The 22,413-nt window shown below is 37.3% G+C and overlaps 5 protein-coding genes and 1 long non-coding RNA gene across 6 annotated transcripts; 2 read left to right on the top strand and 4 right to left on the bottom strand.

The window, feature by feature from the left end:
- Positions 1 to 1,442: 1,442 nt before the first annotated feature.
- Positions 1,443 to 3,287, bottom strand: LOC125261217 (olfactory receptor 10G4-like). Its single transcript, XM_048179836.1, has one exon. The coding sequence runs from the start codon at positions 2,756 to 2,758 to the stop codon at positions 1,820 to 1,822; it is 939 nt and encodes a 312-aa protein (XP_048035793.1). The 5' UTR covers positions 2,759 to 3,287; the 3' UTR covers positions 1,443 to 1,819.
- Positions 3,288 to 3,517: 230 nt separating this feature from the next.
- On the bottom strand, positions 3,518 to 5,535 carry LOC125261209 (olfactory receptor 10G4-like). Its single transcript, XM_048179827.1, has one exon. It carries the CDS (start codon positions 4,755 to 4,757, stop codon positions 3,783 to 3,785), a length of 975 nt encoding a protein of 324 aa, XP_048035784.1. The 5' UTR covers positions 4,758 to 5,535; the 3' UTR covers positions 3,518 to 3,782.
- A 108-nt stretch (positions 5,536 to 5,643) lies between these two features.
- On the top strand, positions 5,644 to 9,789 carry LOC125261204. Its single transcript, XM_048179813.1, has 2 exons — positions 5,644 to 6,833; positions 9,273 to 9,789. Exons 1-2 carry the CDS (start codon positions 6,048 to 6,050, stop codon positions 9,600 to 9,602), a joined length of 1,116 nt encoding a protein of 371 aa, XP_048035770.1. The 5' UTR covers positions 5,644 to 6,047; the 3' UTR covers positions 9,603 to 9,789.
- A 347-nt stretch (positions 9,790 to 10,136) lies between these two features.
- On the bottom strand, positions 10,137 to 11,925 carry LOC125262914 (olfactory receptor 10G4-like). The gene has a single exon (XM_048181756.1). It carries the CDS (start codon positions 11,298 to 11,300, stop codon positions 10,356 to 10,358), a length of 945 nt encoding a protein of 314 aa, XP_048037713.1. The 5' UTR covers positions 11,301 to 11,925; the 3' UTR covers positions 10,137 to 10,355.
- A 1,646-nt stretch (positions 11,926 to 13,571) lies between these two features.
- LOC125262913 lies at positions 13,572 to 14,452 on the top strand. The gene is made up of 2 exons (XR_007183661.1): positions 13,572 to 14,143; positions 14,359 to 14,452. It is a non-coding gene; the product is annotated as an uncharacterized LOC125262913 (long non-coding RNA).
- A 3,383-nt stretch (positions 14,453 to 17,835) lies between these two features.
- Positions 17,836 to 19,651, bottom strand: LOC125262912 (olfactory receptor 6N1-like). Its single transcript, XM_048181755.1, has one exon. The coding sequence runs from the start codon at positions 19,152 to 19,154 to the stop codon at positions 18,174 to 18,176; it is 981 nt and encodes a 326-aa protein (XP_048037712.1). The 5' UTR covers positions 19,155 to 19,651; the 3' UTR covers positions 17,836 to 18,173.
- Positions 19,652 to 22,413: the final 2,762 nt, after the last annotated feature.

Raw genomic sequence — 22,413 nt, 5'->3', positions numbered from 1 at the left:
TTGAGCATTCTGATAATAAATAGAGACAATTATTTATTTAAAGGTTTGTTCTGTCTTTGCAGTTGAGCAAGATTTTTTTATTAACATTATTTTATTTATTTTTTGCTATTAAGAGATTAATAAAAATTATGGCTGGGCACTGAAATAAATTTCACGATTTTATTTGATTTAATTTCAATTCAGCTTCTGATTTGATTATTCCAATATGTTATATAGCTTAAACTGTGTCTGTCATAAAATCTTGTTTCAAAACATTTAATCAAACATACATTAAATATTGAAGAACAGGTTAAGTAAAGATATAATATAGTAATATAGTGCAGTGTTTCTCAACTTGTAGACTGTGGCCCAAAAGTCTCTTACCTCAGAAAAAAAAAGGCAAGAAGAGTTTAGGCTTTTATTCACATATAAACATTTATCAGTGCACACATGAGATTTGACAGAAGCTCAAGCATGCTTGCTTGATGTATGAGAACCAATGAGGTTCATTCTTGTGTGTTACGCAGCACATTTGAGCTTACGCAAGAACCAATGAGGTTTGCTCTCGTGCATCAAGCAAGTGCGGTTGAGCTTCTGTTTATGTTCGCTGATCAGTGTTTATATGTGTGTAAAAGCCTAAATTCAATCTGTTCATCATAAAAAGCGAACGTGTAAATTCGGACTGAACCGCTTGATTCATATATGGATTACTTTTATGATCTCTTTATGAACTCTTTGAAGTGACAAAGTGATAGTTGCATGGACAGTCAATGGAGGGATAGAAATATTTTAAAAATATCTTCATTTGCTTTTCAAAGATGAACAAAATTCTTACGTGTTTGTAACGAAATGAGGGTGAGTAATTGATGACAATTTTTATTTTTTATTTTTGGGTGAACTAATCCTTTATGGTCAAGAGGATCGCCCCAGTAGTGTTTCATCCCAGTTTGGGGATGGCCCCTTCCAACATGACTGCACACCAGTGCACAAAGCAAGGTCCACAAAGACATGAATGAGCAATTTTGGTGTGGAGGAACTTGACTGGCCTGCACAGAGTCCTGACCTCAACCCCATAGAACACCTTTGGGATGAATTAGAGCGGAGACTGTGAGCCAGGCCTTCTCGCCAACATCACTGCCTGACCTCACAAATGCGCTTCTAGAAGAATGGTCAAAATTCCCATAAACACACTCCTAAACCTTGTGGAAAGCCTTCCCAGAAGAGTTGAAGCTGTTATAGCTGCAAAAGTTGGGCCAACTCCATATTAAACCCTACAGATTAAGAATGGGATGTCATTAAAGTTCATATGCATGTAAAGGCAGGCGTCCCAAAACTTTTGCCAATATAGAGTATATATACACAGTCAAACCAAAAATTATTCAGATATTTTTGATATTTTTGATATATTTTACTAGTGGGTGCAGGACACTATTATTCATTTATGTATGTGTGAATAGCAAAATAAAGTAAACTGTGACATATTATACCCAAAAATTCTTCATACAGTGGACTACTAGTAAAATTGATAAAAAGTTACATATTATATAGTTTATTTTTTCTTTTTGAGAAGTGGCTAGGTTTAGGGTACGGGCTCATAAGAGCTCCTAAAACACTGTGTGTATACATAATTTTAAAATAATGTAAAAATATGGACAAATCTCCAAATATTTTTCCTATTTTCTTCATTTTGAAAACAGACAAGATAGCAACATACCTACTGTACTATCTCTAATGTGAAGAAAAAAAAAAACCCATCACCAACATTTTGACAATCATCCATGATAATAAACACAATAATGAATAATTATATCATAATATAATAATATTATGATAAAAACCTTTAAGTGGTTTGGTGCAAAAATATATCTGCTAAACGTTTCCTGATCTCTTTAGTTCTGGTGCAATAAACAGTGGGGTTTATTAAGGACGGAACAAGAGAGGCTACAATCGTTATTGCGTTCCTCTCTGTTAAATTTAGCACAACACCTATTCGAGTTAGTAAAATTGAGACCAGCTTTGGTGCAAAATAACTAAACAAGACAATGAGATGACTGGAGCAGGTGCTGATCATTTGCTTTCTGTTTGAGTTGTTGGAGAGTTTAGTTACACTATATGCCAGAACAGCATAGGTGCACATAATAAAGGGAAACTGTCCACACAAAAACCAAAGAGTAATTATTGCAGACAATAAAAAATATGGTTCAGGATTGACACAAGCAGCTCTGATCATGGAAGGATAGTCACAGAACACATATCTGATGACAGGCTGACAGTATGGGACACTGTCTACCACAGATATCACAACAGCCATTATAGTAAAACCAATGAGCCAGGTCAGAAAAATAAACAGAAATGTTCGTGAATTTGTTACAATGCTGTGATACCTTAAAGGAAGCCTAATTGCAAGAAGTCTGTCAATTGCCATTAATGTCAGAGCCATACATACTTTGATATCACCAAGATGATGGAAGAACGTCCTTGAGATACAAGAGTAGTATGAGACAGTTTTAATCTCAGCCAGCAGCACTGAGATCATAGTTGTGCTGCAGGTAGAGGAGAACATTATATCAACAACTGCTAGATTACAGATTAATATGTACATTGGTTTGTGTAAATGTCTGTCAGTCATGATGATACACAGATTGATGCTGTTCCCAAGCAATATGAGCATGTAGGTTATTAAGATGAGGAATCCGAGGAGCTTTTGGTTCTGCAGGTGATCAAATCCAGTGATTATAAAGATGTCTACATTGTTCATGGTGTAATTTTCATTCACCATTTTCAGTCACCGTACTCCTATCACACAGACACAAATATTTAAAAAAACAACAACTATTAGATCTAAAATCTAAAAACACAATTAGATCCTTGATGTACTCATATATGCACAGAAAAACAGCTCCTGTGAAGGAAACGGGCAGAAAGATGCAGATAGCGTCTGTAACAGCAAAATGAGAAAAACTGTGAAAGTTGAAGTATAGTTTCAAAAGAAATAAAAAAAGTGTTTTGATCATTTTAAATTATAAATATGAATAATATGTAAAACATTTTCTAGTCTTATTCTTCTTTAGGAATTCCTTTTTAGATTCTTAAAATATTAGAATGTCTTATGCAAAAGCTTCTGAGATGTTGCTCTCATCCATTTCAGCAGATGTGTGATGTCCTGCCTTTTATTTCTTTTAACTGTATGACAGATATGTCATAGTTTCCTAGCAACCACGATTACGTAAATTTAAAGTCACAAAAAAATTTCTTTAGCAGTGGTTTTTAATGATGGTCTCAAACACACAGTTTAAAAATTAAAATGTTTTTAGAACATTTTAATTCTAGCATCATATTTTGTAAAAACCAATGTAAGACTAAGGAGATGAGCTTCTTCTTTAATTTATAAGCCATATATATTTATAAGCTACCTTATTAATAAACTAATATTAGCTGAGTAGATAATGTTCCCAGTAGTGTTTGAGATCCCATTACACATGCTTTAATAGAATCAGTAACTTCCGAGACTGAGGGAAAAGAGACATTATTTGATGCTGATTAAATTTATTAATGTGATTCATGCTTCATATACATGGCAGAAATACACAATGCATCAACAAATATTTTTGTTTTCTGTTTAACATTACATTATTAATGTCTTCTAATTCTGTCATATAAAAAATAATCAGAGCTTCACATATATTTTTCTTCTAACAAACAAATGTCTATGATTTGGCCTACAGCAAGAGCATCACAAAACACATGCAACAGAAACATCACCTCAATTTAAGAATGAATATTTTAAATCCACCATGATTAATCTACCCAACCTGCCTTTTAATGATTAAGTAAAATAAACAATTATGAAAAAATACACCTACTATTCGTTTTCTGATCTCTTTAGTCCTGGTACAATAAACAGTGGGGTTTATTAAGGGAGGAACTACAGAGGCTATTATCGATAATGCATTTCTCTCTGTTAAAGTAAGCACAACTCCTATTCGAGTAAATAATGTAGTGACCAGCCTTGGTGCAAAATAGCTAAACAAGACAATGAGGTGACTCAAACAAGTGTTGATCATTTGCTTTCTGCTTGCATCATTAGAGAGTTTAGTCACACTATATGCCAGAACACCATAGGTGCACATAATAAAAGGAAACTGTCCACACAACATCCACACACTTAATATTGTAGTCGGGGTAAAATATGGTTCAGCATCAACACAAGCAGCTCTGACCATTGAAGGATACCCACAGAACACATATCTGATAACAGGTTGACAGTATGGGAGATTGTCTACCACAGATGTCAAAAAACCTAATATAGCGAAACCACTGACCCAGGTTAGAAAAATAAACAGAAATGTTCGTGAATTTGTTACAATGCTGTGATACCTTAAAGGAAGCCTAATTGCAATAAGTCGGTCAATTGCCATTAATGTCAGAGCCATACACTCTGTGAAATCACCAAGATTATAGAAGTACATCCTTGAGATACAAGAGTAGTATGAGACAGTTTTAATCTCAGCCAGCAGCACTGAGATCATAGTTGTGCTGCAGGTAGAGGAGAACATTATGTCAACAACAGCTAGATTACAGATTAATATGTACATTGGTTTGTGTAAATGTCTGTCAGTCATGATGATACACAGATTGATGCCATTCCCAAGCAATATGAGCATGTAGGTTATTAAGATGAGGAATCCGAGGAGCTTTTGGTTCTGCAGGTGATCAAATCCAGTGATTATAAAACTGTCTATCTTGTTCACAGTGAAATTTTCATTCACCATTTTCATTCATCGAACTCATAACATATAGACACAAATATAAAAAAACAACAACTCTAAAATCCAATGAACAACAATTAAATCCTTGATGTACTCATATATGTACAGAAAAAAAGCTTCTGTGAAGGAAAATGGCAGAAAGATGCAGACTGTAAAGGCAAAGTGATAACTGTGAAAGTTGAAGTATAGTTTCAAAAGAAATACAAAAAGAGTTTTGATGATTTTAAATCCTAAAAAGGAATAATATGTAAAACCTTTTGTAGTCTTATTCTTCTTTAGGAATTCCTTTTTAAATCTTTAAAATATTAAAAGAATTTCTTATGTAAAAGCTTCTGAGATGTTGCTCTCATCCATTTCAACAGATGTGTGATGACCATGCCTTTTATGTCTTTTAAATTTATGACAGATACAGTTTCCTAGCAACCATGATTACGTACATTTAAATTCACAATTTTTTTTTTCTTTTGCAAGGTTTTTAATGTTGGTCCTAAATGCACAGTTTAAAATGGCAGAAATTAGAATGTTTTTAGAACATTTAAGTTCTTTTACCATATTTTGTAAAAGTGGTTAAGTAAAAACACAATATAATCACACTGGTAAAACATTCAGGCAAGGGCCAACCAGGGGGTCAACAGTTAATTAAATGATAGCTAATTAAACGATATGCACTATTTTAGTTCGGTCTCATGGTCATATATGGACCTCTGTTGACCTTTTTTCTCCACACATTATCCATTAGATTCATGAGCAGTAAGACATCAAAATATAACTACCCTTAAAGGATCAGTTCACTTTCAAATTAAAATTACCTGATAATTTACTCACCCCCATGTCTTTCTTTCTTCAGTCGAAAAATAATCAAGGTTCTTTTCGACTGAAGAAAGAAAGAAATAAACTTCTTGGATGACATGGGGGGTCAGTAAATTATCAGGAAATGTTAATTCTGAAAAGAACTAATCCTTTAATGTTTGCATTATCCAATGTAAGTGATACAAACTATTTGTTTTTGACTTGACTCTTGGGTTCATTTGTGTTAAATATGAATGCCTATTATCAGTTGTCTGTCAAAGTCCATAGGGAACTAATTAAGGGCCTTGAATTGTTGAAAACATTAAGAAACTTTGCAGACAAACATCACCGAAAGCTCAAACAACTCTACAATTGCATATGCACTGAAAAAAAAACGTGAAATTATTGTGTAATTTATATATAATATATATACATAGTACCTAACACTCCCTTTAAGTTGGACACTTTCCCTGCACTCCTTATCTGTTCTTGATTGTTTTCTAACCATGTATGTTGTTCCTGTTTTCTGGTATTGTGAATAAACCCGTTTGTATTGTGGATCTCTGTACTCGCCTCATCTCTCAACATACACCTGTAACAGAAGAACAGACCAAAACCACTGGAGATCCACTACTCAAGATGGGCTTAAGGTGCGGTCACACTGCACTTTTCGTTCCATTGACTTCCATTCAAACGCATGCGAATGCGTCAAACCGGAAACGCCAGCTTGTGCGAAAAAGCGACGTGTACCAGGTCGTCGATTGTGTGGTACTGGAGCAGTTCATCACTCGGCTCCCAAAGAAAACCGCCGAGTGGGTCCAGTGCCACCGCCCCACGTCGCTGGACTCAGCCATCCATCTGGCGGAGGACCACATGGTGGCGTGCCAAGGGGTCGGCGAACCCCTCCCATCTACCTCTCCCTCTCTTCTTTCCCCCTCTTTCTCTAGGCCTGTCCCTCTTCCCAGGTCTCGTCCGCCCGGCCCGCCTCGTGTTCCGCCCTGGGGGCGGGGTGAAACTGAACAGGGACAGCTCTACGGACCTAGAGCCCCGCCCAGGGGGGCGGGACTCTCTGCTGACTGGCCGGACCCCGCTCCTGCTTCTCCCCTCTCTCTGCGCCAACCATTTAACCCACTCTCTGCCACGAGAGCGGCGGGCAGGTCTGGGCCGGCCTGTTGGCATTGCGGGGACCCGGAGCATTTTGTGGATAGGTGTCCGGTTATGGAGGTCGGGACAATGATCCGGGTCCTGGAGGCCCCGAAGGCTACCCCTGGTCAAGCTGGCTGGTACCAAATACCTGTGAGTATCAAGGGGGGTACCTATCAGGCTTTGGTGGACTCAGAATGTAACCAAACCTCCGTTCATCAAAGCCTGATTTCGTCCGGGGCATTGGATACAGGCCGCATAGTTAGGGTGCGGTGTATGCACGGGGATGTGGTGAAATATCCTATAGTGCCCGTCAATATTCAATTCAGGGGTCAAAAGCATAGTGTTGAGGTGGCAGTTAATCCGCACCTCCAGCATCCAATAATTTTGGGAACGAATTGGCCAGCATTTAATAAATTATTGGGGTGTTTATGCTCGGATGCCTCTTGGGGGGAAAAGTCACTGGATAAGGATGTGCGAGTGCAGGTGGGAGAAACTGATCAGGGACCAGTGAGTTCAGCTTCAGGGGAACAGAGCGAAATCAAAAGACTTATTCTTTCAGACCGCAATGATTTTCCCCTGGGGCAGTCTCACGACGAAACGCTAAAACATGCGTTTGAAAAGGTCAGTACCATCGATGGTCAGCCTCTCCAGCCTGGATGTCTGCTTTCTTATCCATATTTTGCGATCATAAAAGATAGGTTGTATCGAGTGACCAAGACACTCAGACAAAGGAGGATACAACCCAATTGTTAGTTCCAAAGAGCCGCAGGGAAATGCTTTGCCAAGCGGCTCATACTAATCCAATGGCTGGGCATTTAGGACAAACGGCAACACTAAATCGCCTCATGACCCAATTTTTTTTGCCGGGCATTCACGAGAATGTGCGCAGGTGGTGCGCGTCTTGTCGTGAATGTCAGTTGGTAAATCCACCGGCCACCCCAAAAGCTCCTTTGCGCCCTCTCCCATTAATGCAGGTCCCCTACGAAAGAATTGGTATGGACCTCATCGGGCCATTAGAGTGATCAGTGAGAGGGCATCGCTTTGCATTAGTCATTGTGGATTATGCAACGCGATATCCCGAAGCAGTGGCTCTCCGCAACATTTCCGCTAAGAGTGTTGCGGACGCACTGTTTAGTTTAATCTCCCGAGTGGGGATTCCGGAAGAAATCCTCGCTGATCAAGGCATGGTGTTTATGTCACGCACGTTACGCAAACTTTACGAATTATTGGGCATTAAATTGGTTCATACCAGCGTCTTTCACCCACAAACGGACAGGCTGGTCGAACGTTTTAATCGCACGCTTAAATCTATGATTCATAAATTTGTTCAAGAGGACGCCAAAAATTGGGATAGGTGGTTAGAACCCCTGTTATCCGCAGTGCGAGAGGTCCCACAAGCCTCCACGGGGTTTTCCCCCTTCGCGTTTCTCTTTGGACGCCATCCCCGCGGGGTACTGTACGTCCTGAGAGAGACTTGGGAGGACAGACCATCTCAGGCCAAAAGCGAAATTCAGTATGTGCTGGACTTGAGAACAAAACTCCACACTTTGGGGCGGCTATCTATGGAGAGATAGCCTCTCGCCCTCCCAGCTCACTGATTTATCTAAATTACAAGCAGAGTTTTCTGACGTGTTCTCTCCCCTACCGGGTCATACGGCTCTCATTCAGCACCACATCGAGACAGAGCCGGGCGTGGTCATTTGCAGCCGGCCATATAGATTACCTGAACACAAGAAAAAGGTAGTTCAGGCAGAATTAGGGGCAATGCTTGAAATGGGAGTAATAGAAGAATCCAGCAGTAACTGGGCGAGCCCGATAGTTCTGGTTCCCAAAATGGACGGCTCAGTGCGGTTCTGTGTGGATTATAGCAAGGTGAACGCAGTGTCGAAGTTCCAATGCCGCAGGTGGACGAATTGCTTGACCGGCTCAGTACGGCTCGATTTTATTCGACACTGGACATAACAAAGGGATATTGGCAGATCCCCTTGTCGCCATTATCCAAAGAAAAGACAGCTTTCACAATGCCGTTCGGATTACACCAATTCGTTACACTTCCGTTCAGGCTGTTTGGGGCACCAGCTACCTTTCAGCGTCTCATGGATAAAATTTTGTGTCCCCATGCTGCATATGCTGCTGCCTATCTGGATGATATTATTATCTTCAGTAATGATTGGCAGTGGCATATGCAGCATTTGAGGGCCGTCCTAAGATCGCTGAGAGGGGCTGGGCTCACGGCCAACCCGAAGAAGTGTGCGATTGGGCGCGTGGAAGTAAGGTATCTGGGCTTCCACTTGGGGCATGGACAGGTGCGTTCCCCAAATTGATAAGACAGCAGCGATTGCGACCTGTCCGCGCCCCAAGACCAAAAAGGAGGTTAGACAGTTCCTCGGGCTGGCGGGATATTATAGAAGGTTTGTACCTAATTATTCCAACCTCACCAGCTCGCTAACTGATCTAACTAAAAAGGATGCACCAGATACGGTCCAGTGGACGGAGCTGTGCCAGCAGGCCTTTACCCAGGTGAAGGCTGCTCTATGTGGCGGGCCATTGCTTCACTCTCCTGATTTTTCTCTCCCCTTTGTGTTGCAGACTGACGCGTCGGACAGGGGGCTGGGTGCTGTCCTGTCCCAGGAGATAGAGGGGGAGGAACGGCCGGTGCTGTACATTAGCCGTAAGCTCTCTAAGGGAGAAGCTAAGTACAGCACAGTAGAGAAAGGGTGTCTTGCCGTCAGGTGGGCCGTCCTCACCCTCCGCTATTATCTCCTGGGATGGGAATTCACCCTCTGTTCGGACCACGCAGTGGCTCCACCGCATGAAGGATACCAACGCGAGGATCGTGTTGGTATCTGGCTTTACAGCCTTTTAAGTTCAAGGTGGTCCACAGGCCGGGTGCTCAGATGGCTGTGGCCGATTTCCTGAAGTGAAGCCCTTTGTGGATTGTATATACCGAGACTGGAGTGAAGCCCTTTGTGGATTAATTATTTTGTTGTTGTGCGTTGCACAGTCTTTCTGTTGGACATTTTTGATTTATTGAATAAAGCTCAGTCAGCATATTTGTGCCATGTCTCATATTCTTTATCTAAAACTCTTGTGTTTAGTGTATTGCATCACCTCCACCCCACAAAAATCAAGTTGTGTATTAATTGCTAACTGTAAACTTGTTTGTAATATTTAAACCAATTTTAGATCAATTTCAGTAACTTTTCACTGTGAACCTTAATTTATGAGCCACAATGCTTCCACCTTATTAATATACAAAAGATGTACCCAAAAGCCTTCCTAATGGTCCATTATTAGCTGAGCAGATAATGCTCCTAGTAGTGTTTGAGATCCCATTACACATGCTTTAATAGAATCAGTAACTTCTGAGACTGAGGGAAAAGAGACATTATTTGATGCTGATTAAATTTATTAATGTGATTAATGCTTCACATACATGACAGACATACACAATGCATCAAATATTTTTGTTTTCTGTTTAATATTACATTATTAATTTTTTCTAATACTGTCATTTAAAAATAACTAGAGCTTTATATATTTTTCTAACTTTATTTATAAACCAGTGTCTATTTTGGCTAGAGCAAGAGCATCACATGCAACACATTTAACAACATAATTTAACATTTTAAATCCATCATGATCAATCTATTCAACCTGTCTTTTTAATGATTAGGTAAATTTTTTTGTGTGAAAAAATACACCTATTAATCGTTTCCTGATCTCTTTAGTCCTGGTGCAATAAACAGTGGGGTTTATTAAGGGAGGAATTACAGAGGCAATTATCAATAATGCATTTTTCTCAGTTAAAGTAAGCACAACTCCTATTCGAGTTAGTAAATAAGAGACTAGCTTTGGTGCAAAAAAACTGAGGAGGACAATGAGGTGACTCAAACAAGTGTTGATCATTTGCTTTCTGCTTGCATTATTGGAGAGTTTAGACACACTATATGCCAGAACACCATAGGTGCACATAATAAAAGGAAACTGTCCACACAACATCCACGCACTTAATATTGTAGACAGGGCAAAATATGGTTCAGCATCAACACAAGCAGCTCTGACCATTGAAGGATACATACAGAACGCATGGCTAATATCAGGGTGACAGTAAGGGAGATTGTCTACCACAGATGTCAAAAAACCTAATATAGCGAAACCAATGACCCAGGTTAGAAAAATAAGAAGAAATGTTCCAAAATTTGTTACAATGCTGTGATACCTTAAAGGAAGACTAATTGCAATAAGTCGGTCTGTGGCCATTAATGTCAGGGCCATGACCTCTGTGAAATCGCCAAGATGATAGAAGAACATCCTTGAGATACAAGAGTAGTATGAGACAGTTTTAATCTCAGCCAGCAGCACTGAGATCATAGTTGTGCTGCAGGTAGAGGAGAACATTATGTCAACAACAGCTAGATTACAGATTAATATGTACATTGGTTTGTGTAAATGTCTGTCAGTCATGATGATACACAGATTGATGCTGTTCCCAAGCAATATGAGAATGTAGGTTATTAAGGTGAGGAATCCGAGGAGCTTTTGGTTCTGCAGGTGATCAAATCCAGTGATTATAAAACTGTCTATCTTGTTCACAGTGAAATTGTCATTTGCCATTTTCAGTCACCCAGCTCCTAACATACACACACAAATATTTTAAAAAATACAGTTAATACAGATGAAAAGATGAATTCATTTATAGCCTGAATGTACTCATATAAGCAAAGAAAAAAAGCTCCTGTGAAGGAAAATGGCAGAAATATGGAGACAGTGTCTGTAACATGCAGGTGATGAAAACTGAAATGATAAAAGTATAGCTTTAACAAAAGTACAAAAAGAGTTTCATTCATTCTTAATAGAAAATAGAGAAAATAAAAATATTATGTAAAACAATTTAAGCTTAATTCCTATTTACGACTTAAAAAAAAAATTAGAATTCCAAACAGAGTAGTTTACAATTGCATATAATACACAATCTAAGATGTTCCTCTTATCCAGTTCCACAGAAGTGTGTGATGTCCTGCTTTTTATATTTTTATTCTGACAGATCAGTCATAGTTTCATAGCAACCACGATCAAGACCTAAACATAGAATCCCTGTCCACTGTAAATTCAAATAGTATTCCTTACTATAAAAACACTAGTATGTTTACGTGATTTTAACCAAAATGTTGACTTTACTACAAATTTGTAATTGTTGCTGAAATTTTAGAACAGATAGTTCCCATAACTAATGTAATTTGAGTAAAATTACCAAAAAAAATTTTCAAGACATGCCAAGACATCCCTCCACACAGTGCAGAATCACACGGACTGAGGATTCATCGTTATGTTTGCAGAGTGGATCTACTTAGGTGAAATAAAAGTAAAACTATTCTTACTGTCTATTAATGGCTTGTTTACTCAGAAAACCCAAGTTAAGATCAATTAGTTTGATGTTTTTTTTTTTTTTTTTTTTTTTTTTTACTTACCATGATGGTGATTCATGTTCCCTTTGGTTGGGCACTTGGAACTTTGTTAAAAATTTTATAATTTTCTCCATTTTGGTCCAGCCATGCATCGAGAAATCATTGTTTGTGCTTTCAAAGGAAGAGAAGTAATAAAAAAATAACTTTTAAGAGATGATCTGATTTCTAACTGAATGTTGTTTAGTTAGATGTTTAATTTTCGTATTCAGTAGTAATGTTTTAAAACGTTTGTGCTAACACTATGTTATCAACATCTTGTTAAACTTTTAATTGAGTATCTGTAACAGTAGCTCACAGCTGACCACTTTAGCCACACACAGATCTCAACATTCAGCATGCAAACCACAACAATGGTGACAATAAAATTTTATTTAAAGCAAATTAAGTACTCTCTACAGTTCTTCTTTTAGTTAGTAGTACTCTCGTGTAAGTGAACTATACTAACAAAGCTTTTGTCAGTACAACATACTATTCTTCTTTCACTTTACTTGAAGAAAATGTGGAAATCGATTGCACATAGTTTTTTAAGTCTACGTAGCATAAAATGGCAGATTAAAGCCATGTTGAGAATAATAGTATTTAAGATGTTTGCAGAACACAATATAACACTGTTAGTTAAATGGAATTTCTTGTGTAATCTTACTATTAAATCTTAAGTAAGATTAGTAAATATTCTAGAGTATGTTAACTAGAATTGACATTAAACTAACTTGATATTTATTACTTAGTTTACTTGGGAAGAGTTAGATTTCTTTACTTTTAATAGATTATTAACTTAACTTCAGTGATCCTTTTAAGTTTGCGTTGCAAAAATAAGGCAATCGGTTTCCAAACTTTTTTTAAGTAAACTGAACTTGTTAGAATTTACAGTGTAGAAATGCACAAGCAGTTATTTCAGTTAGGCAGCCCAGGTGACACCCATCTGGGCCCCACCATGCTGTGTTGGCTGTGTCATAGAAATGCACAAGCAGTTATTTCATATGATGAATTAACCTATGGTTTGTTTCTGTGAATATGGCATGTTTCACTCTTCTGCTGTAATCTCTCTATATTTTTTCCTCCTTTTACCTCCTTAACCAGAACTGTATTTTTTCTTTTGCTGTTGAATGTAAAAATATTTGCTATTGAATGTAAAAATATTTGCTATCATCCTACATACCTCTACATACATCTAGTTTACATATTCCAAATCCAAAAACGTGAAAAGGGTCCAGTAGGGTCAAATAAATTTATCAGACTAGACAGGGGTATCGCTTGATCCTTTTTACTGGGGCACAAACCCCAGTGAAATACCTCTGTGCCCCAGTAAAATATTATTGATAAATCCTTGTTTGACAATGGAGATTATGGTATACCAATCTAAGAATCATTTTCCCTGATAATACTTCAGCAATCATGTTGTGTCTTTTCTTTTCACTGTTTACAATCAGAACTAATGATGCCAGATTCGCAAATAAATAACTATTTTGATCTAATCTGACAAATGGGTTTGCAAAAAGGTCTGAATTTGTTTACAATTCAGTTTAATTCACTCATGCACAGAACTGGTTTCAGCAATTTCTCACACTGAAATAGTGACTGGATACTGTAGCTGCCGTCAGAGGCAACTCTCATATATTTCAGTTCATAATATGCACTTTACAGTTAAAAGGTAAATAAATAGTTAAAATCTTCAGAATAATCATTAGAATAAATAAGTAATATAATTTTTGTTAAAACGTGTCAATTAATTTAATATTATTCAGCTAAAACCATAGAAAAAGGGGGGAACCTATTTCCTTTTTGTTCCGCTTGGGAATTATTTAATTGATGCTATCAGGATATTTTTTGCGGTGCACTACATGTAGAAGAGCCACACGAGGTGCTGCACTCGTAACATGTCTGTAAAAGTTATCTGGAAGAAGTGCTAAGATGTTATATTGTCTTTTTGTTTAAGAAGAAGAAACTGTAACCCTCCAAGTTTATTCCTCTTGAGTTAGAGAGGCCAATGAGGTATGTGTTTTATCGTGTTAATTGTTTTGCCATATGTGAACGTGTGTTATGTGACTGTATGTTAATGTAGGCTATAATTAGTCAATTAAGTGTATTTTCTTACGTGTTGAATGTGCACGTTATTTATTCGTTTTGTATGTATTTTTCGTTTATTATTATGTGTAAAACACCACTTTTAGAGGGTTAATTTAAGTTTTACGTATTTCCTTTCGTAGTTCTAACGGCATTGTTGGACATAAAGGGCTGCAAGACTAGAATGAACAAGACATGTTGAAGACTCGTGTCCAAATAAATGTCTGTTAAAACCAAGAACGACCTGAGCCTTTGATTGAACTCGAGGGGAGTAACAGTCAGAACTCGGCCTGTTTCTTGCTGGAGGAGAGGAGAGCGGTGCCAGTTGCAGGGGAGCCGTAAACGAGCAGCTCGTTAAGTGGTGACGTCGCTCTCAAGCATCAAAGGATGCACGTAAAGCCCAAACCAGTGGCAACCGGGGTCCAAGAGTGCAGCGTGGTTAAGCTAAGAAGAAGCAACGCATTTAAAACAAGTTAAATGTGAAGAAGTAGATTAACTTTGCTAACTTTAAAGGGATTCTATTAAGTGCTTAAAGGGCTAAAGTGCAGTGGTCAAAAATATAAGTCCAAGCTTAAGTTATTGCTTGTTTAATATAAAGTGACTGTTACAAAGCTTATTTCAAGTTAACTACAAGTATTTTGCTAATTTAAGGGTACATCAAGGTATTTAAAGGTGAAGATTTTACTATTTCATTTTCTTTATATTGAAGGTCATTTGTTTTTTATTTTACAACAAGTGAACACGTATTCCTAATTTTGGCTTAAGGTGTTTATAACACACATTTAAGTTTATCTTTAAAGAGTGAAGCAATTTAAGTTCACAAGTACATTTAGGAGCATGATATCACTTAGTTGAGTTAAAGTCATAAGTAACTAAGTCTAAAGCACACTAGAATAGTGACATGGCTGATCAAGAAGACTGTGACACTGAAGCTGTGGAGTTGCAGCAACAAGTAAGTCCTGATGTTGAAACTTCACTGGAGTGAAGTTGGTTCAGTGTTCATCTCAGCAGCCTCCCAAAGATCCAAAAGCTCAAGAAGCACATGTTTAAGTTCAAACAGGTTGTCTGTAAAGAAACAAGAAGCAGCAGTGGAACTAGCTCCAACTGAAGCCACTCTGAAAGTTATGGAGGAAATGGATTGTGAAAAAAAATGAGCTTGAAAACCTCGAAGTAGAAAATCGACAAAGGTTAGCAAAACGAGAAGCAGAAAATTCTGAAAAACTAAAAGCATTAGAACTGAAACAAAGAGAGCTAGAACGTCTAGAAATTGTAAAGAAAATGAATGCTGCCAAAGCACGACTGAAAGTATATGAGCAAGAAATCAACTCAGACGAAGAAATGTCAGACCTTCTACACAACAATGCTAAACAAAGAAAAGCTGCTCCTAAGCCAGTAATGCCTGAACTTCAGCTCGCACCATCACAACCCACTGCAAAACTGCAACAGTTTTCTGCTCCACAACAGACCATAAGGTGGCAACTTACAACCAATGCCACACAAGAAGATAGCACCACAGCACTGGCTAGAGCGTTAGCAGAGTCTATTAATATTAGCTGTCTACCAGTACCAGAGCCTACCCACTGAGCAAATTACGTCCAGAAGACGTCTTTTTGAGGTCTTGTCTCAGGTTGAAAAGACGTCCACTGAGGGGCCAGAATGAAAGTTTTTATGACGTCTTTTTTTGACGTCTTCTGGACATCCAATATAGACGAACATGCAGAATCACCAAAGGAGAAAAATCACAATTTTTAAGCCACCATCGTGGAGATGAGTGTTTGCTTTAGTTGGGCTCTTGACCCTTGCCTTATTAATATTAGAGTTTGTTTGGGCAGTTAACAAAGTCATAACAGCCAGACAAGTAAAGAGAAATGATCAGGTGTTGGTTATGGTCTCACATAACCATTAATTGACCTGAATCACTGAACTCATGAAGAGCCCAATCTCTGAGTTAGATTTACATTATTGATTGCAGCATCACTGTGATTCTACAGCAAGAGCAATCAGTAAATCAGGACAAATTCACTGTTCACTTGTCATTGCCAAGTCCAGAGTAGCATCCAACAAGGTAACAGATACTTTATAAGAAATAAAACAAAAAGAGAGTTGCATGAGATATTTACATACAATCCACAGTAGGAAACAACCTGCAAATGTCTTTTGTCATCTGTGAAGCAGCTTGACTCTGTATTTCAAAACCAATTTATTTAAATATATACATATTTTATAACTATTTATTTAAATATTCGGGCATTTTTTGATTGGGGTCTGTGTCCCAGTACTGATGACATGCTAGAAATGCCCTTGGTAGTGAAGCAGTTGCATTGCTATTTTCTTAGGGGCCATTTACTTGACACTGTTTTCAACTAAAAACAGAAAACTTTTATGCATTTTGGTCATTCATTTACACAACAAATGCATTTTGGCAACCTTAAAATGCAAGCTTTTGAAATCGAGTTTCAAAGATGAAAGTCATCAACATTTAAACAACAAAAACATACATTTGTGAAAATGGTGACATCATTCGCATGCGTATTACACTGTAAAACGTAATTAGTTGAATTTACTTAGAAAATATTAAAGTCACCATCATGGTGGATAGTGTTTGCTTTAGTTGTGCTCTTGACCTTGACTTTTAATGTTAGTGTTTCTTTGATTGCTGTAATTCAGTGTTTATAAGACACAGCTGTTATAATGAAAAAAAGAGAAATACTGGAAGTGATCTAATGAATCTTTACTGATGATATCGTCAAATATCCACAGATTTCATCCAAAGGTTTATGCTTGATTGAGAGGGTAGTTTATCATTAAAAACCAAATAAATATTGTTTTATAAGCGCTGAAACTATAGCAAGAGGCTGAGCACTGTTGAGGACAAACATTTTTTAAAATCATTAGGCAAAAAACATTTTGAACTACTTCTATGTCTAGACACACAGAGACATCAAGAATCAGCATATAAATCTTGACAACGGTGACGTGCTTAATTCTGCTATGCATGCTGGGAGCCAAACTCATCCATGACTCCCAGCATGCATTGCAGCATTAAGCTTGTTGTTGAGATTTATATGCTGATTCTTGATGTGGTACTCTGGGTACTCTGGGTTTGGGCTGAATTCTGAGCTTGGAGTTCTATTCCAGGACAATATGCCAAATACACATATTTCATACCCTATCTGATTATATGTAAGTGAAAACTGCAATCGTGTCTGTCGTTCAAATCACTCGATTAATATGACAAGCTGTACACCAAAATACATTTTAAAACAGAAGCATTTCGGCCACTGTACTTCTTTGGAATTTGAAGTGTCAATCAGAATAAAGTATTCTGGAGATCTGTGTAATATATTATGTTTGTATATATAGTCCTATATATTGTATCCAAATAGCAAGCTACTTTTTCCATGTAGGTTGTAGAGTAGTTCTGTTGAGTAATTTGTGTCTTATAGCTAGCTACATTTAGTTAGTTAGCATAGCTTGCCCAATATTGGGACACATTTGCAATGTTTTTTCCTTACTCAAGGGTCCTCATAATCATCCATTAGCTGAGCAGAAAAGTGGTTCAGATCCCAGTGCACAAATGTTTTAATAGAATCAGTAAATAACTTGTTTGGACTCAGGGACAACATATTTTTTGTTTATTATGATTACTGATATTGTTTATGCTTCACATACAAAGATGGGATATACAATGTATCTACAAACAGTTTTGTTTAACAGGTATTTGTAAATGCATAGAAATGATTTCTATTTAACATTACATTTTAAATTTTTTGCCAATACTGTCATTTTAAAAATAAGCAGGACTCCAAATATTTTCCCTATTTTACTTTTACTTTATTTGAAAACAAACAATTTAATATCAGCATGTCTATGCTTTGGCTTATAGTATCTAACATGAGCAACAGCATCACAAAACACACGATCAAAACAAGCAGCAGCAACATCATCACAATCAGAATTAAGATGATAAAGCTATTGATATTGACTTTAAATGATTTGGTACTATTTTTTTGCGCAAGAATATATCTGCTAACCGTTTTCTGATCTCTTTAGTTCTGGTGCAATAAACAGTGGGGTTTATTAAGGGAGGAACTAGAGAGGCTACAATCACAATGGCGTTTCGCTCTGTTAAATTTAGTACAACTCCTATTCGAGTTAGTAAGCTAGACACAATCTTTGGTGCATAAAAACTGAGCATGACAATGAGGTGACTCAAACAGGTGTTGATCATTTGCTTTCTGCTTTTGTTGTTAGAGAGTTTGTTCACACTGTATGCCAAAACAGCATAAGTGCACAAAATAAAGGGAAATTGTCCAAATGTTGGCCACAGATTTAACATTGCAGATAAGAAAAAATAGGGTTCAGGATTGACACAAGCAGCTCTGATCATGGAAGCATAGTCACAAAACACATATCTGATGACAGGCTGACAATATGGGACACTGTCTACCACTGATATCACAAAACCCAAAACAGCAAAACCAGCGATCCAGGTCACAAAAATAAACAGAAATGTTCGTGAATTTGTTACAATGCTGTGATACCTTAAAGGAAGCTTAATTGCAATAAGTCGGTCTATGGCCATTAAAGTCAGAGCTATGACCTCTGTGAAATCACCAAGATGATAGAAGAACGTCCTTGAGATACAAGAGTAGTATGAGACAGTTTTAATCTCAGCCAGCAGCACTGAGATCATAGTTGTGCTGCAGGTAGAGGAGAACATTATGTCAACAACAGCTAGATTACAGATTAATATGTACATTGGTTTGTGTAAATGTCTGTCAGTCATGATGATACATAGATTGATGCTGTTCCCAAGCAATGTGAACATGTAGGTTATTAAGATGAGGAATCCAAGGAGCTTTTGGTTCTGCAGGTGATCGAATCCAGTGATTATAAAACTGTCTATCTTGTTCACAGTGAAATTTTCATTTGCCATTTTCAGTCACCCAGCTCCTAACATACACACACAAATATTTTAAAAAATACAGTTAATACAGATGAAAAGATGAATTCATTTATAGCCTGAATGTACTTATATAAGCAAAGAAAAAAAACTCCTGTGAAGGAAAATGGCAGAAAGATGGAGACAGTGTCTGTAACATGCAGGTGATGAAAACTGAAATGATAAAAGTATAGCTTTAACAAAAGTACAAAAAGAGTTTCATTCATTCTTAATAGAAAATAGAGAAAATAAAAATATTATGTAAAACAATTTAAGCTTAATTCCTATTTACGACTTTAAAAAAAAATTAGAATTCCAAACAGAGTAGTTTACAATTGCATATAATACACAATCTAAGATGTTCCTCTTATCCAGTTCCACAGAAGTGTGTGATGTCCTGCTTTTTATATTTTTATTCTGACAGATCAGTCATAGTTTCATAGCAACCACGATCAAGACCTAAACATAGAATCCCTGTCCAATCCCCAGCCAACACAGCATGGTGGGGCCCAGTTGGGTGTCACCTGGGCTGCCTAACTGGGGCCCAGACATTTTTGTCCACAGTTTCCATGGAGGCCCCACATAGGTTAGCCCAGATGAAATGAACACTGCTCAGTGTGCACACTACAGGCTGTTTCAGTGTAACACAGAAACATGCTGGAGATAATTAGGTGATAACGAGCAGAATCACCGAAAGACAGAGAAACAACAAGAACTACAACTTCAGCCACAGCCTTCGATGAAATCAACTGAAGATAAAAGACATTAAATCTCTCAAGATCTGATTAAACATCTCCACAAACAGCATTAGCAGCTTCACTTATTACTAACCAGATTGACATTATTTCTGACATACAGTACATCTACAAAAGTTGTTATTGAGAATTACCAGAGGTTTAGATGTTGATAATTTGTTGAAAATAAGTTGGTTTTGATGTCACCGTGATCGAGGTCAGTGCTTACTTCAGTTAGGCAGTTTGACTCTTAGCTGTTTTAGTGTTAGTGTTTTTTTGGCTGTGCTTGCTGTTTGTTATGACAAGACAAACAAGAGACAATGTGATCAGCTGTTAGATGATAAAAATGTAGTCATCATTTAGTGGCTTAATTCACTGATCTAATGACTGAGCTTTTTATGAGCAAAATGTCTTTAACTTTGCATTGGATCTCTTTGCATTGGATTATAACAATAAAAATACTTTAATCAGAAAATTTGAGAAACACATTGTTCACTAAACTCTTCAAACCTCTGCAAGAGCTACTTACACACAGACATCAAGAATCAGCCTATGAATCTCAACAATGGTGACATGCTTCATGCCGCAATGCATTCTGGGAGCCATGGATGAGTTTTGTATGAGGCAGCCAGAATGCATTGCAGCATGAAGCATGTCACCATTGTTTCATATTCAGATTCATACGCTAATTCTTGATGTCTGTGTGTGAATACATTTTGCAGGTGTTTTAAAGCTCATTGTATTTTTCAGATTTATTGTTTTGATCTGATTTTTGTAACTGTTTTTTTTGTTATTCAGGAAAAGATCCAGCTCAAAATAAATAACATTTTTTTTTCATATAAAGCTCAATCATTAGATTAGTGAATAAAGCCACTACATGATGACAATTATATTCTTATCATCAAACAGCCGACAACAGCTAAACACATTATCTCTTGCCTTTCTTGCCATAGCAAAAAGCAAGAGCAGCCAGAGAAACACTGACACTAAAACAAGCAAGAGTCAAACTGCCTAACTGAAGTAAGCACTGACCTTGATCATGGTGACATCAAAACAAACTTTTCAACAAATTATCAACATCTAAACCTCTGGTAATTCTCAATAACAACTTTTGTAGATTTTTGTCAGAAATAAAGTAAATCTGGTTAGTAATAAGTGAAGCTAATGCTGTTTGTGGAGATGTTTAATCAGATCTTGAGAGATTTAATGCCTTTTATCTTTAGTCGATTTCATCGAAGGCTGCTGGGTGAAGTCGTAGTTCTTGTTGTTCCTCTGTCCTTTGGTGATTCTGCTCGTTATCACCTAATTATCTCATTAACTCCAGCATGTTTCTGTGTTACATTGAACAGCCTGTAGTGTGCACACTGAGCAGTATTCATTTCATCTGGGCTAATCCATGTGGGGCCTCCATGGAAACCGTGGACAAAAATGTCTGGGTCCCAGTTAGGCAGCCCAGGTGACACCCATCTGGGCCCCACCATGCTGTGTTGGCTGTGTCATAGAAATGCACAAGCAGTTATTTCATATGATGAATTAACCTATGGTTTGTTTCTGTGAATATGGCATATTTCACTCTTCTGCAATCTCTCTCTATTTTTTCCTCCTTTACTTGTGGAACCAGAACTGTATTTTTTCTTTTGCTGTTGAATGTAAAAATATTTGCTATCATCCTACATACCTCTAGTTTACATCTAGTTTACATATTCCAAATCCAAAAGCGTGAAAAGGGTCCAGTAGGGTCAAATAAATTTATCAGACTAGACAGGGGTATCGCTTGATCCTTTTTACTGGGGCACAAACCCCAGTGAAATACCTCTGTGCCCCAGTAAAATATTATTGATAAATCCTTGTTTGACAATGGAGATTATGGTATACCAATCTGAGAATCATTTTCCCTTATAATATTTCAGCAATCATTGTTGTGTCTTTTCTTTTCACTGTTTACAATCAGAACTAGTGATGCCAGATTTGCAAATAAATAACTCGTTTGATCTAATCTGACAAATGGGTTTGCAAAAAGGTCTGAATTTGTTTACAATTCAGTTTAATTCACTCATGCACAGAACTGGTTTCAGCAATTTCTCACACTGAAATAGTGACTGGATACTGTAGCTGCCGTCAGAGGCAACTCTCATATATTTCAGTTCATAATATGCACTTTACAGTTAAAAGGTAAATAAATAGTTAAAATCTTCAGAATAATCATTAGAATAAATAAGTAATATAATTTTTGTTAAAACGTGTCAATTAATTTAATATTATTCAGCTAAAACCATAGAAAAAGGGGGGAACCTATTTCCTTTTTGTTCCGCTATTATTTAATTGATGCTATCAGGATATTTTTTGCGGTGCACTACATGTAGAAGAGCCACACGAGGTGCTGCACTCGTAACATGTCTGTAAAAGTTATCTGGAAGAAGTGCTAAGAAGTTATATTGTCTTTTTGTTTAAGAAGAAACCGTAACCCTCCAAGTTTATTCCTCTTGAGTTAGAGAGGCCAATGAGGTATGTGTTTTATC

The sequence above is a fragment of the Megalobrama amblycephala genome, linkage group LG2, assembly GCF_018812025.1.
Source record: "Megalobrama amblycephala isolate DHTTF-2021 linkage group LG2, ASM1881202v1, whole genome shotgun sequence".
Taxonomy (NCBI): domain Eukaryota; kingdom Metazoa; phylum Chordata; class Actinopteri; order Cypriniformes; family Xenocyprididae; genus Megalobrama; species Megalobrama amblycephala.
Note: the sequence above shows the minus strand (reverse complement) of the source record. Positions and strands in the feature narration are given on the sequence as shown.

What these genes read in the sequence shown, in the direction of transcription:
- LOC125261209 (XM_048179827.1), bottom strand. Translation starts at nt 4,757, where the DNA reads ATGAAAATGGTGAATGAAAATTTCACTGTGAACAAGATAGACAGTTTT.
- LOC125261217 (XM_048179836.1), bottom strand. Translation starts at nt 2,758, where the DNA reads ATGGTGAATGAAAATTACACCATGAACAATGTAGACATCTTTATAATC.
- LOC125262914 (XM_048181756.1), bottom strand. Translation starts at nt 11,300, where the DNA reads ATGGCAAATGACAATTTCACTGTGAACAAGATAGACAGTTTTATAATC.
- LOC125262912 (XM_048181755.1), bottom strand. Translation starts at nt 19,154, where the DNA reads ATGGCAAATGAAAATTTCACTGTGAACAAGATAGACAGTTTTATAATC.
- LOC125261204 (XM_048179813.1), top strand. Translation starts at nt 6,048, where the DNA reads ATGTTGTTCCTGTTTTCTGGTATTGTGAATAAACCCGTTTGTATTGTG. An exon ending in CTGGCTGGTACCAAATACCT is followed by an intron (nt 6,834 to 9,272) that starts GTGAGTATCAAG and finishes TTTGTGTTGCAG; the next exon opens with ACTGACGCGTCGGACAGGGG.